This window comes from Theropithecus gelada, chromosome 18 (genome assembly GCF_003255815.1).
Source record: "Theropithecus gelada isolate Dixy chromosome 18, Tgel_1.0, whole genome shotgun sequence".
NCBI lineage: Eukaryota > Metazoa > Chordata > Mammalia > Primates > Cercopithecidae > Theropithecus > Theropithecus gelada.
This window is the reverse complement of record NC_037686.1, coordinates 7202283-7219483: the sequence shown is the minus strand read 5'-3', so window position 1 is coordinate 7219483 and position 17201 is coordinate 7202283. Positions and strand designations below refer to the sequence as shown.

General features: G+C 39.1%; 1 protein-coding gene across 4 annotated transcripts in view; it reads right to left on the bottom strand.

Annotated features, from left to right (window-relative positions):
- The window catches only part of L3MBTL4 (L3MBTL4, histone methyl-lysine binding protein), a 449874-nt gene that overhangs the window by 235257 nt on the left and 197416 nt on the right, over nucleotides 1-17201 (bottom strand). For all 4 annotated transcript variants that reach the window (XM_025365149.1, XM_025365146.1, XM_025365148.1 and 1 more), the window contains 2 exons: nucleotides 16678-16763; nucleotides 14127-14237 (listed from right to left, as the gene is read on the bottom strand). In XM_025365149.1, coding sequence (XP_025220934.1) covers nucleotides 14127-14237; nucleotides 16678-16763 — 197 coding nt within the window. The remainder of the gene's footprint in view (nucleotides 1-14126; nucleotides 14238-16677; nucleotides 16764-17201) is intronic.

Genomic DNA, 17201 nt, shown 5'->3' with positions numbered 1-17201 from the left:
TGACCTAAAGACACAAGTTGACAGAGAAGACAAAAGAATAAACTATGGCTAACCCCAAATCCAACACAGCATCAGCTTCCTAGGAGCAGGTAATCAGCCCCCTCATGCCTACATGGGGCTTCTTAAGGTGGATGTGCATTGGCCACTATTTCTACCTGCAACTGAATACCCTAAAGCTACACTGTCTGATGTAACAGCCACTGCCCATAGGTGGCTATTTCCATTTAAATTCATTAAACTCAACTGAAATGAAAACTCCAGGTCCTCAGTCTCACTAGTCACATTTTAAGTGCCCAACAGCCATATGCAGCGAGTGGCCAGTGCACTGGAGAGAACAGGGAGAGGCCATGCCTGTCACTGCAGGAAGTTCTGCTGGACAGCATTGGCCTAGGCAATGGGATTACTATACAGAGACCACCAGTAGTACATACAAGTAGAATTTGCTGCCTGGACAAGTGGGTTAAAAGCTAAAAGCTAAGATCCTAAGCCCTATTGCCATGAGACGGGAAAAAAGGCAGGATCCAGGGCAGGAAGCAGCTATGCTATCCACAGCTCTGGGCAGAAGGGGAAATCTGAAGGATAAGGAGAAAGATGGCTTTGGGGGTCAGAAAGAGACCTTTATGACCTTGTTCTTGAATAAAAGTAGTTTATGGAGGCAACTGAAGTGAAAAAACTCAAATGAGCTTAAACAGAAAGGAGTACTGTTGTAACACCAAATTTGCTTATAGGTGACAACAGAGAATTACAAAAAATGACCAGAGTAACGTATAAATCTCTGGGCTCTCACTGCAATACCCAGGGCCCAAGGGCAGTGAAAGAGCTCTGGAAGTGTCCTACAGGAAGCTGTCAGGCAGGACAGGCAGGAATGCCAGCACAGTGATGGACAACACCCCCAGAAGGAGGAAGCTGCCAGCAGAAGCCACCGATGGAAGCTCAATGACAACTAGGGGTGGTAAAGAAGAGGGGTTAAGGGGTATATTAAAAGAGGCCACTACTGCCAATTTCCTGAAGGCAGCAGCAAAGCACAGGGGTGCAAACCTGTTTCTTCATTTCGGAATCTTAGGTGCAAATGAGAAATAATCACTGTGGAACACAGTGAATAAGAAGATGTAATAATATTTTGTATATCAATTTGGGGCTTGGGGATTTTCCATTTATTAAAATACACCATGCTCATGCACTGATAAGCATACACTGGAGTCATTGTGGGCACAGGCTGTAGGAGGAACTCTCTTAGCTGGCCAGGAAGCAGAGAGATTAACTTGGTTCTCTAGATGCCTTAAGCCAAGTGAAGTAGGCCACACTCAAAAAACAATCTGAATCCTTCATGCTACTGGCAGCTTTTGCCATTAGAGTTACATTTATTTTAAGAGAAGGAGGTGATTATTACTGGAAAATCACCAGCAAACATTATTTTTAGAGAAGGAGGTTATTATTACTGGAAAATCACTAGCAAACAATACTGTTCAGAATTCCAGCCATTTATTATCCATTATCTATCCATTACTACTCCACAGTCCCACTGTTTGTCATATGTTATTAGTATAATGGCCTCATAATGGGCTATGCTTCTTTGACACTATTACAATTCTGCCATGGTTCACTCTGTCAGTATTTCAAGGGAGGAAGCATCATATAAAATGAAATAATACATGATTTAAATTATTCAAATATTATGTAATTCTCAGCCATGCTTAAAGTAAGCATATTGCTTCTTAAAGGCATATTCATAATACAGAAACACCAATGAATCAAATTTTCTATGTGATGTTAGAAATAGCTCCTCTTTTAAGGAATATGTAGAGAGTGTTTAGTTAATGCCAATGGCTAATGCACATTTGTTTTGCATAAGGAATACATAATCCTTAATAAACAGTAATTTGCCCCAATAAATAACCTATCAGTACACTCTTATTTGCAACTCACATTCATTCTTTTCTTCATTCATCTGGCAAATATTTATTGAGTACCCATAAAATGCCAGGTGCTGTTCCATAGGCACTAGGGATATCAAGAGTACTTGGGTAATCAAGGGATAAAAATGTTCCTTCCACTAACTTCTAGAGGCAAAACAAAGTATAAATAAACAAAACCAATATATAATCTAATGTCAGATAACCATAAATGCCTATGATGAAAACTAAACTCGTGTAACAAAACAGTGAATTGCTTCAATAGCAGCAGGAATAATTCTCCCACCGCAACAAGTAGAAACTCCAAGGGTACATGTTCAGACACAGATTAAGAGGTGGGCTTGGTCATGGGAATATCGGCAATTTTACCACAAGTTTCTCTTTTCCCAGTGAATGAGAGGGAAGATCACTAGAAGAGAATGAGGTGAAGGCTATGAGGAGCGAGGGTGTGTGAAACGGTTCTCTTGGAGAATGAGAACATGAAGTGATCAGGAAAATGGAGTAGAATGCCATGAATGGGCTTAGGGTTCTCTTGGACATTTGTGGAGATAAATTTGAAGGCAAATCTCTCAAAATGGCTCTTTGTGTTTCTCTGGCCACAAGATTAAATTTTGGCTCACTTTGAAATTTATAATCAGGCAATTATGTGAGAATAGACAAAAATTACATTCCCAATGAAGTGAGGGATTACAGAGAGACTCAAAGAGAAGGAAAAGACAACCAACTGGGAAAGAAAAATGCAAATTTATATTCACAATGATAGAGTGTGCAATAACCTGACTTAATCATTACACATGCTATGCTTGAGACAAAATTTCACATAAAATTGCACCCCATAAATATGTACAAATATTGCATAAATATAAATACCCCATAAATATGTACAAAATTGTACCCCATAAATATGGACAAATATAATGTATCCCCAAAAAGTGTGGAATAAGACAGTGTTAAATTAGGTTTAGTCTAAAGCTGCCTCCTTACATATTTTGTGTTCAGCCTAAAGGTTTCTCTGTATACAGTGAAGTGCAACTAATTGGATATGTAAATAGACTGTAACCTACTCTTGTGCCAGTCACCAACTTTCAGCCAGTCAAAGGCAGACAACTGTTCACATCACATTCAAATAAGGCAAATGCAGAGCTGCAACCAATCCAGCTGCTTCTGTGCCTCCCTTCCATTTTCTGCATATCACTTCCCATTTTCTGTCCATAAATCATCTCCGACCATGTGGCAGCACAGAGTCACGCTGAACCTCTTCTGGTTCTAGAGCTACCCGATTTGTTAATCATTCTTAGTTCAAGTAAACTCTGTTAAATTTGTTTAAAGTTTGTCTTTGAACAATAGGTTGGAGGAGTAAGTTAGGACTTGACTTTGCAGGATCTAGTAGGACATACTGAAGAGCTGATTCTTTTTTTACCTAGATGCAATGGGACGTCATGGAAGGATGTATGCAAGGGAGTCATGTGGTCCAGTTCATATGTTTAAGATCACTTTGGCATCTTTGGGTCGTGAAGATTGAGAGGGTCTGCAGCAGGTGCAGAGAAACAAGCTAGCAGGTGACTGCAGTGGTCCAGGTGAGAGATGCTGCTGGCTTTCATTAGGGTGGCAGTCAGGAGGACTGCAGTCATAGGAATAGAGAGAGGTAAGGAGACTAGGAATATATTGTCTGGAGTTAGTGTCCGTAGACTACGGTGGTTGACCATGTGTGGCAACTCTGAGACGGGTAGATTGTAAGAATGACTCCCAGTTTCTGTTTTAAGCGATTTGGTAGATCAGGCTACCATTTACTAAGTTGAGGATGCCTAGGGAAGAAAAAGGTGTGTGTATTGAGGAGCTCAGTCCAGGAAAAATTAACACAGACATACAAAAGATGTCAAAAGTACCAGTTACATACCTAACCCTGGAGCTCTGGGAGAGGTCACAGCAGTAGATACAATTTTTAAAGTTATTGGCAAATATAAAGTGCTGAAAACCAAGGGAATGGATGGCCTCACTTAGAGAGAGAGAACTGAGCAGACATTCTCAGCCCAGGCATGTATTAAAACCACCTGGGAGAGCTGTACCAAGTGCTGGTGCCTGCTGGGCACTTCATGCAGTCAGGCTTGAGTACACAGCATAGGGAAGAAACAGCAAAAGGCTCAGGACCAATGCTTTGGCCAATGCCAGTCTTCAGAGGTTAAGAAAAGCAGAGAAGCCAACAAGAGGACTCAAAAGGAACAACGAGGTCAAAGAAAACAAGTAAACATACTGGCATAGAATCTATGATAATAACTACTACCCCCAGATCCCCCCCAAGAAAACAGGCTAGATAGGGAAATGCTGATGAGGTGGGATAGCCAACTCCTCCCACATCATCCATCACATTAAGAATTCAAAGACTGTGAGCCAGACTCCAGCTCTCTAACAGAGCCTCACATTCCAGCCCAAAGCAAGGAGAGTACATTTCAAGCTTACCTGAAGTTTATTCCAAAATTAGGGTGTAATTGGCTCATAAAGTTGACGAGACTTCCTCAACTTACGACACTGTTGAGGTGGAAGGGCTTTCCAGAGAACCTTATAACAGTGTTGAGTTGGGAGGGCCTGATGTCTGCTGAATTCAGAGCCAAAAGAAGCCACTCATCCCTAACTCACTGTGGAGTGAACACCACCAGCCTCCTTGGTTCACGTGGAGAAAGGTCTCACAAACCAGGGCAAAGAACAGTCACTCCACCCAGTCCTAGGAGCAAACAGGTATTCCTTGCTCCTGTTTAAGGACAGGGATTGCAAACTTCAGTGCACATGCAAACCAGGTGGGATCTCGGGAAAACGCAGATTCTGATTCCAGGGGTCTGCGGTGCTGCCCCAGATTCTACGTTTCTAACCAGCTCCCAGGTGATGCAGACACTACACTCTGCTGATCTTGACTGGGAAGTCTCTAGAGAGCCCTACCTGTACCAAGCCTTTCCAAGGCCACATTCAGCTCTGGAATGAACCCTCAGCTGCCACATGGCTGCCCTAAGCCTGGGCATGAAATCTGCCTGAACACCTTCTGCCGTGCCCGTTTAGGGTGTGTGCCCAGCCTGCCTCACATCACCCGTTCCTGGGGCTGGCATGCTGCCCAGACTGCTCCTCAGCACCCCTTTGGTTCAGCTTTGATTCGTCCCCTCAGTTTGGTCCAACAACCCTGAAACACCACTCCATCCTCCGTGTTTACAGGATCTACACACCCCCTTTTTTCTATTGCCATGCCCCTTGGAGTTGGAGAAAGACACTTTCCCGTGAATATGGCCTGGTCCTGTTGTTTCCATGGCCCAGCACCGGCTGTGCCAAGGACTCAAGGACACACACAGGACTCCAGATGGAGTCCTGGGCTGGAGAAGTTGGGAATGAGTCTTTACCAAGGGGCAGGAGGAAAAGAAAAAGCTCTGTGGCTACTGCTTGGGCTGGGGCCACCGCCCCTTCTCCCCCAGCTGAGCCCTGATGGCTTCAACAGCTGTGTAACTCCTCATGATTCCTCTGGTCACAATCCAAATAAAAATCTTGCATAGACCACCTGTCCAAGGGGTTTTCAATAGCTTTAAAAGAAAAAAAACATATATGTGCATCCATATATACACGTATGTATACACAGATTTACATTAAAACGAATTAAACCCAAAGTCTCTTTTGTCTCTACATGATAGTAAATAAAAGCATTTGGTGTTTGGAAATGCAAATAAAACAAGTTATGTTACATACTTTTTCTAAGAGGAGAAAAACCATTCTTGAGAAGCCATCTGCCCCTCAGCACAATGCTCCCTGCATTTGGAATGGCTTTTACCGTACTTGAGGGTTTGTGCCTTGCACTATCACATTGAACTGTCGCACTATCCTCTCTCTCCAGGTAGATGGTGAGGGCAGGTTCCAGGTATGCATCGTATCTGCAGGGCCCACAGCTCCTAGGATGGTCTCTTTCTTCTACTTTAGCAGTGCTCAGTCAATGAAAGCTGTGGATTACACAGTAGACCTCATCTCTTCTACTTCTTTTTCCTGAATATCTTACTTTTATGTAAAGCAATTGCATAAGGCAGAGTAACAGGCTCCCAAAGATGGCGAAATTCTAATCCTTGAAACCTGTGAATAGGTCCCTTTATACGGCAAGGCGATTTTTGTGAGAGTGGTCAAGTTAAGGATCTTAAGATGGGGGGTTGTCCTGGATTATTCAGTGAACTCAAAGAAATTACAACAGTGCTTAGAAGAGGAAAATAAGAGTGTCTGAGGCAGAGGTTTGAAGGTGCTATGCTGCTAGCTTTGAATAGGGATGGAGAGAGGCACCAGAAGCCAAGGAGTAAAGGTGGCCTCTAGAAGGTAGAAAAGACAAGGAAATAGATTCTTCTCCAGAGCTTCCAGAAGGAACCAGCCTTGCAGACACCTTCATTTTAACCCAGTGATACTTCTGACCTAGAGAAATGTAACATACTGGTTTTTCATTTTTTTTATTTTACATTATTTGTGCTGGGTTTTTTTTTTATTATTTTTATTTTACTTTAAGTTCTGGGATACATGTATAGAACGTGCAGGTTTGTTACATAGGTATACATGTGCCATGGTGGTTTGCTGCACCTATCAACCTGTCCCCATTACATTTGTAGTAACTTGTTAAAGTAGTAATAGGAAACTAGAATAACTACATTCTGGAAATAAATTAATCTTGTATAAAAATCTACTCATCCTCTTCTCAAAGAAAACTCTCCTTTCCCTGAGTCCACCATCCTTTCTTATATCACAAGAAATGGCATAGATTTTGGAAGAAGGAGTCGGGGGGAGAATGTGGTCACCATCTTGCTTAGTTAGTCTATTATTCACTTATTTATTTTTGAAAGATATTCTTCCAGTGGTTAAAAATAGAGTGCCTACAAAGCAGGATGTGAGCAAAAGAGACGATGTTTGGCATAATTAGCTAAGTATCAGTATTAGTAAGGGCATTTGGAATGTCAGAACTGCAGCTGGACAGAAATAGTACACTTCTGTTCAGGAAAACAGCAGAGAATGTGTATGTCTCCTCCAAAGTTAAGACAAATCCCACAGATTCTTGTTTGCTCTGAAGGCATAGAGTGAGCACACATTGCACATTCTGACTGAAGGTCTGGGAAATGAGGGGCTTCATTATCACAGAGGGTCAGAGGTCTTACTTACACTTTTTGAGCAAATATAAAGCTCTGAATGAAGGACCAAGGGTACGCAGAATGAAGAGCCTGCTTTATCAAGAACTGTTAGTCTAAAATGAGGTCCTTACTCAAAGGCCCATGAACCCTTGAAACACAAATATAATCCTGTATTCGTGTACAAGCATATATGCATTTTGCATGGGAGCTATCTGTAGCATCCCTCAGACACGCAAAGAAATGCATATCCCTAAAAAAGAAGAGTTAAGAACAACTAGTGCTACATCATCATCTTTTATTTAAGAAGTTTCTGCACAGTGTTGTGCATAGAGAACTGTGAAACATTCTATTTCTATTCTATCTAGCTCATCACTAAGCTGACGGCTCTAGCCAAATAATCATGTCAGGATCTCATTAGAGCTCACAGGTCAGGCTGGTAAGATGGGCACAGGGTGGGAAAGTTATCCAAGGAGTCCTAGAGTAGGCTCCAATTCATCTCCAAGGCCACATGTTTCGGCGGTGCTGCCAGACATGTAGTTCTGTTCTTGGTACACTGACTTTAATAAAAAAATGAAAGGTAAATCCCTGCTACAGTTCTTGGAGAATACAAATATAGTGAGAGACTATACATCCTTTCAGGGGCTTGGCTACTTTCACACTGAAAACCGAATAAATAGAGGGTTATTGATTGATAGGAGAAAAAAATATGTATTTCTTTTAAATCCAGAAGCTGTTGATTACATGGTAGCCCACATTTCTTCTACCTTTTTTTTACTTAATAGCTAAAATTTATCTAAAACTAGACCGAAAATTAAATATAGATGTGATTTGGTCCAAAAATAAAATATTGGAAAAAATAACACAAGGATATAAAACTACTTATACTAAAGGTAACAACTAAATACATTCATCTAATAGTCTAACCAATACAGTATCTCTTAAGACAGGGGTGGGCAGATTATAGCCCACAGGCCAAAAAGACCCCTATTACCACCTGTTTTTGTGTGTCCCGTGCGCGAAAAATGGTGTTTACATTTCTAAATGGCTGGGGAAAAAGTCAAGAGAAGATTATTTCATGACATGTGAAAAGTATGTGGGATGCAAATTTCAGAGTCATTTATTTGTTTATATATTGTCTCTGGCTGTTTTTGTGATGGACAGTGGAGTTGAGCAGTTACCGCAGAGACCACACGGCCCACAAAGCCTGAAATATTTACTCTCTGGCTCCTTACAGAAAAGACACTGCCACCTGGTTTAAGAGCTCAGGCTGAAGAACCAGGCTGACTGGTTCCCACCTGGCTCTGCCACTTATAAGCTGTGCAACCTTGGCCAAGTCCCTCAAGCTTTCTGTGCCCATTTCCTTACATGTGCTACTTTATTGGGTTGCTGTGAAGAATAAAAGAGTAAGAAAATGGGAAGCAAGGACACAGCAGCGTGGGGGTTTGAGTGAGCCAGCTCTAGTGCTGTCACTGCTGTTCTTCGTTTTACCTGGAATTAACGGAGGCACGTTCACCTGGTTGAGCACTCTCCCTGCTTCAACTTTTCTGGAATTCATGGCTGACACTAATTTATAGTTTTACCTACTCAAGAAATTATCTTTTCATTGATGGGTCATAACACTTCTGAAATTGTCCCAGTCTCCTTCCCAGATGAAGACAGCTTTCAATCACTGTGACACTGTCATGGCCATTAATTATAAGCTTAGCTCAAAGGACAGTTGTTTTTAATGTTGGTATCTTGTTCTATCCTCACATTTCAAAGCCCTTGTCAAAAACGCATCCCAGGCCAGGTGCAATGTCTCACGCCTATAATCCCAGAACTTTGGGAGGCCGTGGCAGGTGGATCACTCGAGCTCAGGAGTTCAAGAGCAGCCTGGGCAACATGGCAAAACCCCATCTCTGCAAAGAAAAACAAATTACAAAACTTAGCTAGGTGTGATGGCGCACACTGTAGTCTCAGCTACTAGGGAGGCTGAGGTGTAAGAATCGTGTGAGCCCATGGAGGTCAAGGCCGCGGCAGGCCACGATCGTGCCACCAAACTTCAGCCTAGGCAACAGAACGAGACCCTGTCTGAAAAAAAAAATGCATGCCAGTTAGACAGAGGTCAGGCGGCTTCCTTCTGGAAGCACAGGCGACCCGTAGTAAAGTGAACATCACTGACTCATATCTGGATTTTTGCTTTGCATTAATACTCCTGCAGGTTTTTCTCAAACAAGAGCTTTTGAACTTATTGGTCTGACATAAAATCCAAAATAGTTTCTAGTCATCTAATTAGACAGCCATAACAATTCCTCTTGGTCATGACGCTCTGATTTCATTGTGAAATGCCACAAATATATCCAGTTAATGCATTAAATAGGAAAAGACTTGTTGAAGGACTCAACTTATTAATGATTCAGTAGAACTTCTTAAAACATCAATTTGAAATTCATTTATAATTCATTTCACAGCTTAGCTGCACTTCCCACAGGGCAAATATTTATCAAATATTACTCTGTTTTAAGTCCTCCCTTTACATTTATTTGTAGAATACTTTTTCCCACAAATAATGGCTAAACTTCCTAAAAGCATCCATCCATCTACTGTAATTTAATGTGCATTTTCTGATAAGGTGACAGTAATGGGCTTTCAGATATAACAGCACACACTGTACAATCAAACAAAAGAATAACTATTAAACATAATAGCTGGCTATAAATTGAACAAGATACACCGAGTACATCATAAATATTTATTAGAGAGCAACTATCATAATTAATAAACTAGCATCTTAAAACCCTGCCATGGCATGAAAAACTTCACCACTCACCTGCCAATGAACCACACATCACCAAATGAGTATTTTCAGTATGAAAATCAGAAAATCTGGCCTGACTAGTTTAAGTGGATTTATGAGGGTGAGCGAGTAGAGGATCTTGGATGAGGCTGCTCACAGTCCTATCCCCCCGCACTGACCATGTACGGTCTCTAATTCCAATGGCTTATCGCAGCTACAGGGCAATTGCTAAAACGTAGAGAATACTGGTTTCGGATTAGAAACATGGATATCCTTGAAACTTCATCAGATTGCTTAAGTTCTCCACGTCAACTACACAGCAAAAATAACATCTACTTAAAAGAGTTGATGCGAAGCCAAAAATATGATATATAACATACTTGCTAAGTACCCACTCTACTATTACTACTTCTATTACTTCTGATACTTGCACCACTACATCCACTACTGTTACCACTTCTACTATTACAAACACTAGGCAAGTTATTTCATCCCAATTCTCTTAGCTGGGATACTATTAGCGAGCACTTATAAATAATAATAATCCTGATTTCTTTAGACCTGAAGCCCATAAGGCCCACTAAACTAGCAAAAACAAACAAACAAACAAATAAACAAAAAACCAAACCAAAACAAAACAAAAACCAGACAGTAACAAGTGGTGGTGAAGATGTGGAGAAACTGGAGTCCTCGTATAATGCTAATGGGAAAGTAAAACAGTGCAGCCACTTCAGAAAACATTTTGGCTTTTCCTCAAAATCTTAAATATAGAGTTACCATATGACCCAGCAATTCCACTCCTACGTATATATCCAAAAGAAATGAAAATATATGTTCACACAAAAACATATGTAAATGTTTATCCCAGCAGTAATCAAAATAGCCCAAAATAAACAACCCAAATGTCCATCAACTGACAAGGAGATAAACAAAATGTGGTATATCCATAAAATGGATATTATTCAGAAATAAAAGGAATGGAGTACTGATACTTACTGCCATATGGATGAACCTTGAAAACATTATACCAGGTGAAAGAAGCCAATCAAAAGATCACATATTATAGGATTCTGTTTATATTAATTGCGCAGACTAGACAAATCCATAGACACTATGGGAAATAGATTGGTGACTACCAGGGGTTTGGTTGGGTAGAAGGAGGGTAGAATGAGGAGTGGCTGCTAATGGGTACAAGGTTGCTGTCTGGGGTGATGAAAATATTTAAACTTAGTGGTGATGGTTGCACAACTTTGTGAATATACTCAAGACCATTGAATTTTAAGGTATATGAATTGTATCTCAAAAAAGGTATAATAAAAATAGAACTAATAAAATACATAAGGCCAACCACATATTTGGGGAGTGGCAGAAGGAAATGAAGTCATCTTTAGTGGATCTGTCGTGCTCTGTCAAGAACTGCCAGTACCACACAGGACCCTCCAGGCAGGACAGGCAATGTGGACTTGGACACAAGCAACAAAGTGAGTGGGGTTGTGGGTAGTCACAACTCCTCATCCTACACATCTGCTCTCCCACTAGGAAGTGAGTTATTTAGGATAAAAATTAGAACACAGGAGTAGGAAGAGTAGGAATGCTATAAGCTCTAGAGTTGAAAACATCTGTTTAAAAGCTGGGGTTTAAAGCCCTGTTCCCATATATACTATCTTGTGACCTTGGACCAGTTATTTAACCTCTGTGGGCTTCAGTTTCTTCATCTATATAATGGGTATAACCACAGTACCTTATTTCACATGGATGCAGGAGGATACATTTAACAAATGTAAAGCCCTTACAACAGTGTCAGACAAAGACTAAGTGCCATCACCACCACAGGCATTGTTGAAAATGTAGTTCTTGATGTTAGAACAGGCTGCCTCTGCTCTCACAATCAAACACAGGCATGCAGCACAGTAACATCTGCTCCCATTAACATCCCCCACATAATTTCAATCAAATTTCCTGCTTTTTGAACCAAGAAGGGTAGGCTTGTCCTTTGTTCATCTACTGATGACAATTGCTTCCATGAGGCCCCTTCATTAATACAGAAAATAAATACACCCAGGGAGGGCAGCACAGCAAGTATGCACCAACTAATTACAGCAGCGGCTACTGCTAAGGTACCTATAATATAAAGAGCCAGGTAGAGTTTCAGGAATTTTCCAGACACGACCGCATTGAATTTTCACAACAAGCCTGTGAGGTAGGTATGGTTGATGCCATCACTTTACAGATAAGGAAAGTTCAAATATGTTGAGTAACTTCACCAAGTTACCACACAGTCAAATAAGTCAGTGCTGGAATTTGAACCCAGATCAGTCTTGTCTGAGGGCATTTTCCAGTACATTATTACTCCAGATATTCAAGAGAGGAGCAGTTATGAAAATAATTGAAAACAAGAGAAGAGTGCTTGTTGACCAACACAATCATATGTGCATACTCAGATAACAGTCAGAGTGCCAAAGTACATTCAGTGCCATTCACTCCTCCACACCTTCCTTAATTCACTCACACATACAGTAAGCATCTATTATGTGCTGGGATCAAGATTGCCTTTGAAAAATATTGACTTTACAAAGAAAATTAGAGAATAACAGAACAATATGATCAACACACTAATTGAAGAATGTACTGGGCAAAGCCGAGAGCAGGAAAACTTCAATTGCTTGCTCATAAACTGGCAACAAATGATCAATTGATGCTACAGTAAATATCTTATGAACAATAAGAAAATAGTCTGTCAACTAAAAATCTAAGTCAGATTTGATGTGCTATTAAGATTGAGCTTATCTTAGAAATGCAATACTCTTTTTTTTTTTTTTTTGAGATGGAGTCCAGCTCTGTCGCCCAGGCTGGAGTGCAGTGGCATGATCTCGGCTTACTGCAACCTCTGCCTCCTGGACTCAAGCAATTCTCCTGCCTCAGCCTCCCAAGCAGCTGGGATTACAGGCACTTGCCACCATACCCAGCTAATTTCTGTATTTTTAGTAGAGATGGAGTTTCACCATGTTGGCCAGGCTGGTCTGGAACTCCTGACCTCAGGTGATCCACCCGCCTCGGCCTCCCAAAATGCTGGGATTACAGGCGTGAGCCATTGTGCCTGAACTACTTTTAAAATGAAAGTTAATAATAAAATGTCACTGAATTAACAAAGCAATTATGATATGCAAAAGTTATTTCCATTGAAAATGCCATAAGAGTAAACAGTAAAATGCCAGAAATAAATAAGAATTAAAGGAATATGTTTAAAATTAAACTTAAAACATTAATAAGAAGGTATATGGTAAAATACCTATGTTATTGCCGAATATTATTTAACATAGTTTTTGTTTTCATTCATCAGAAGAGTAAAGGACATTTCCAGTGTAAATTCTTTTGATAATCTATTGCCAAGCCGGATACTCATCTCTAAATTTTACTTAAATGTATGTACTGATTATTCTCTATAAATTGAATCAGATATTATTTTCAAATTAGGGATACAGCAAGTAAGATTTCTTTTAAATTATATCAAACCTAAATCTTTTAAGATAGTGGCTATTAAAATTAGTTGACTTCAATCTTTATTATTATGAAAATAAAATATACTTGCATGGAAAATAATTTTTGAAGTGTAATATGTTGTAGAAAATTTAATAAATTCTACAGATGCTTTCAGCTCTCTGAGAAAAATAAAGGATAAAAATAAAGGATAGTATAGAAATATTTTAATCAAATCCTTCATTCGAAATCTAACCTTTTGTTTTTAGTTACAGTGAATAAACTTTTTAATTTTTTGTTTGACAAAGAAAAGCAGGAAACAAAGATTTAATTGTTCTTGGTAAGCTGTTTAATGACAATGATTTCAAGAAAAATAGAATAATACCAATAAAAAGAAGCTTAAAAAAAGAACTGACAGTAAAAGTCAAAACACCAAATCCAAACAGAAATGTATTAGAATCTCTCTCAAAGTCAGTCATGTCTCATCTACAAATTTTCCCCTGTACATACACGTAAGCTGGGAATCTCTCCATCCAAAGACCCGTGACAAGAAATTAAACCAGTTGGAGTTTTATTCTTCTGTTGTACCAAAAAATCAGAGCCTCTGTAGCCAGTTTAAGGTGTGAGTTACACCCTCTCCTTTTTTAGGGATTCTCTAGTCCCATCTTGGCCAGGGTCAATCTTCAAGGTCAAATCCAGAATGTTTTTTCCCCCAGAAAACTATTGTGCAGATGAATTAAAAAACAAGGGAGGTTCATAGAATGGGAGGGTAGAGGAAAAATACTAATGTAGGAAAAATACTGATATAATAACATAGTAATTTAAAATATGTACCTTTACTCTTTGGTCATCAACATCTACAATCGTAGCAACACGAATTAACCTGGGGTTCCGTTTATCCACAACTTCAAGTTTCATATTTGGCAGAAAACCATGAGGCAACCTCTGTAAATGTTATAAGTACAAAAAAAAATGCAATATTCAGTAATTCAGATCTCCTACTAATTTTTTCTAAAATACTATTGTTTCAGTTTTAGTAAGCCGATCTTTAATACAACTGGAATTTAGGTTTTCTTTGTTTTTTTGTTGTTGTTTGTTTGTTTGTTTGTTTTTGAGACAGAGTTTCACTCTTGCTATCCAGGCTGGAGTGCAGTGGTGCGATCTCGGCTCACTGCAACCTCCACCTTCCGAGTTCAAGCGATTCTCCTGCCTCAGCCTCCCGAGTAGCTGGGATTACAGGCATGCGCCACCACACCCAGCTAATTTTTGTATTATTAGCAGTGACAGGATTTCACCATGTTGGCCGGGCTGGTCTTGAACTCCTGACCTCAGGTGATCTGCCCACCTGGGCCTCCCAAAGTGCTGGGATTACAGGCGTGAGCCACCTTGCCTGGAGAGAATTTAGTTTTAAGTGCACATAGGACTGTATGCATATTATTTCATCTGATTCACAAAAACCTGTGAGAGAAAAAATAACTTTTTGGCCATTTTAAAGACAGCTAAAAAGACAAAGACAGATTATATCATAAGTTTGTTAATGATTACACTAAAGTTCAAAAAGCATCTTATTACAGTTTCTATATTGGTTTAGAGTTTTTCCTTCTTTCTGATATTGACCATATAATTTCAGAAACTATTAACTATTCTCATTGCTCAGTTTCAAAGTGTATGGCACAGAAGGCAAAATTATTTAATAAATACTCAGAAAGGATAAACATGATCCTTTATAAATCTAAAATATGCTTAGATAAAAGCTGTGTAATTTCAGCTGTTAAACTGTTTTAAAATCATACTATGATACACTTTAAAGTCATAACCTATGCTTTTGTCATTTCAACTGTAACAAGAGACAGGTGATCTGTGTGATGGTTTACTTCAAGTCTTACATTGCTAGGAACCAAGAGTCTGTAACCACAGACACACCAGGAGTCATAATCACAGAGGAAGAAAAAAGACACTGGACTTAACCAAATCATGGAAACTAAGGAAATTCAACTCTCAAAAATCAAAGTCAAAAGCAACTCTGATAGTTTCTATAGGTTGGCAAAAAGTTTCACTTTGAAAACTATTACACATAAAAGTATTCAACTGGTTTTATTGGAAATGAAAGTGTTTTGAATTTTTCAAGTCTAGAAATGGCAAAAGGAAAATAAAACCCTACTAATATGTCAGTAAGAAACCATCAAATCTTTCTGCAATATCTGGTGTGTTTCTCTTCAGCTTTTGCAGAACACATTTTCTTTGTAAGATGCATTATTACATCTGCTAAATGGAGTATACTGACTATAATTAAGTTTTTCACCCCGAGACTCTTTCTGTTCTCCCCAGCGTCACTGTCCTAAACAACAGAGGTAGAAGAGTTCAGCATCGTAGATGCCTAAGATACATCCCTGAGCTGAATCCACAATAACCCAGGACAGAGCCTGAAAGTTGCCTTCTTCGCTACTTTTCAGAATTTTATTTTCTTGTCATTTTCCTCTTGGAAAAGTCAAATACAGTAAGTATTTCTGCTTGCTGAATCTTTGCTCTTCTTAAAACCCTTCCTAGTACTCCAGCACTTCTACTTTCCTGATTTTATTATATGAACATTTCCCCCCAAATCCAGTCAATTATAATCAATTTTTTCAAAAAATGAAATATCATTTTGTTTCAAACCCCTCTTGATCTCTAGAAAACTTTCAGTAAATGAAATCATATGTAGAAGTCCAATATATAAAATTCTGATTAAAGACAAGTTGGAGAACTTGAAACACACAGAGAACTGAAAGAAAATAGAGTTTGAAAACCACTGGTTTAGGTTTAGGAAATAAATATCTTTAACTGTACTACCTATGTACTTTATTTTAGAAATTAATTTATATTTAGTTCAATCCTAGAATAAATATGTAAGTACAAATTTGAACTTTAAAAATTAGTATTCTACCAAATGCTAAAAGAAAGGTTTACCTCAAAATATATAAAATTATCCACACAAAGGCTATGCATCTCAACTATTTTGTTATGGCATCACGGACATTCAAACAGCCCCTGAGAGAGTGATACTGTGAAAATTCAGAGTTCTCACTCAGCAGACTAATAGCACCAGAAATGTAAGGAATGGATCATCAGCAGTTGATGAGGTGTTTTCAATTGTATCTCTGATTTACCATTTTTCAAGGAAGGAAACCATCATCTACATCCGTATATAGGAACAATAGCAAATGAGTCATCTACTTTGTATTTTTAACTAAAAGAAAAGCATATTGGTTATGAAATTACTACTTGAATTTAGAAAGAAAAAAACTAGAATAATTTTATATTAGAATAATTTTAAACTGCCAAATGAAGGCATGACTCAATACAAACATTGTTTAAAGGTGAGAGTTTGTACCCATACAGAACTTACCATTTTAAAAACTTTGGCAGGAACTGCATTGGTTTGAGTAGCTTCCAGGTATTCTGTCCAGGAAAACTTTTCTGGATTGGGATAACCTGAAAATATATATATAAATACCAAAAGATTACTCATAGATATTCTGATTCCCATATACTACAAAACATTGTATGATATAACACCTAATGTTAATTGAATGCTCACCATTTAACAGGCCTGATGCTAAGAACTTCAGATACATTAATTCACTTAATCATAACCTCTTGAAGGCTAAGGCATGCCTGCGTTCAAACACTTCCTCAATGGTACTTTCATTCACTCAACAAGGTTAAGTGGATTGGCCAAGGTCAAAGGCCATGTGAGTACTTGGCAGAGCCAGGTGACACCCAGGTTTCTGACTCCCAAGCTTCAACAAAAGCCTCCTTAGAAGTTTGAAAAAACTTACAAGCAACCATCTGACCTCAAACCATGAATTGGAAAAAGAAGACTCTGAAAATCTTTCAAATTTCTCTAATCATTCTATGTCTATTAAAGTT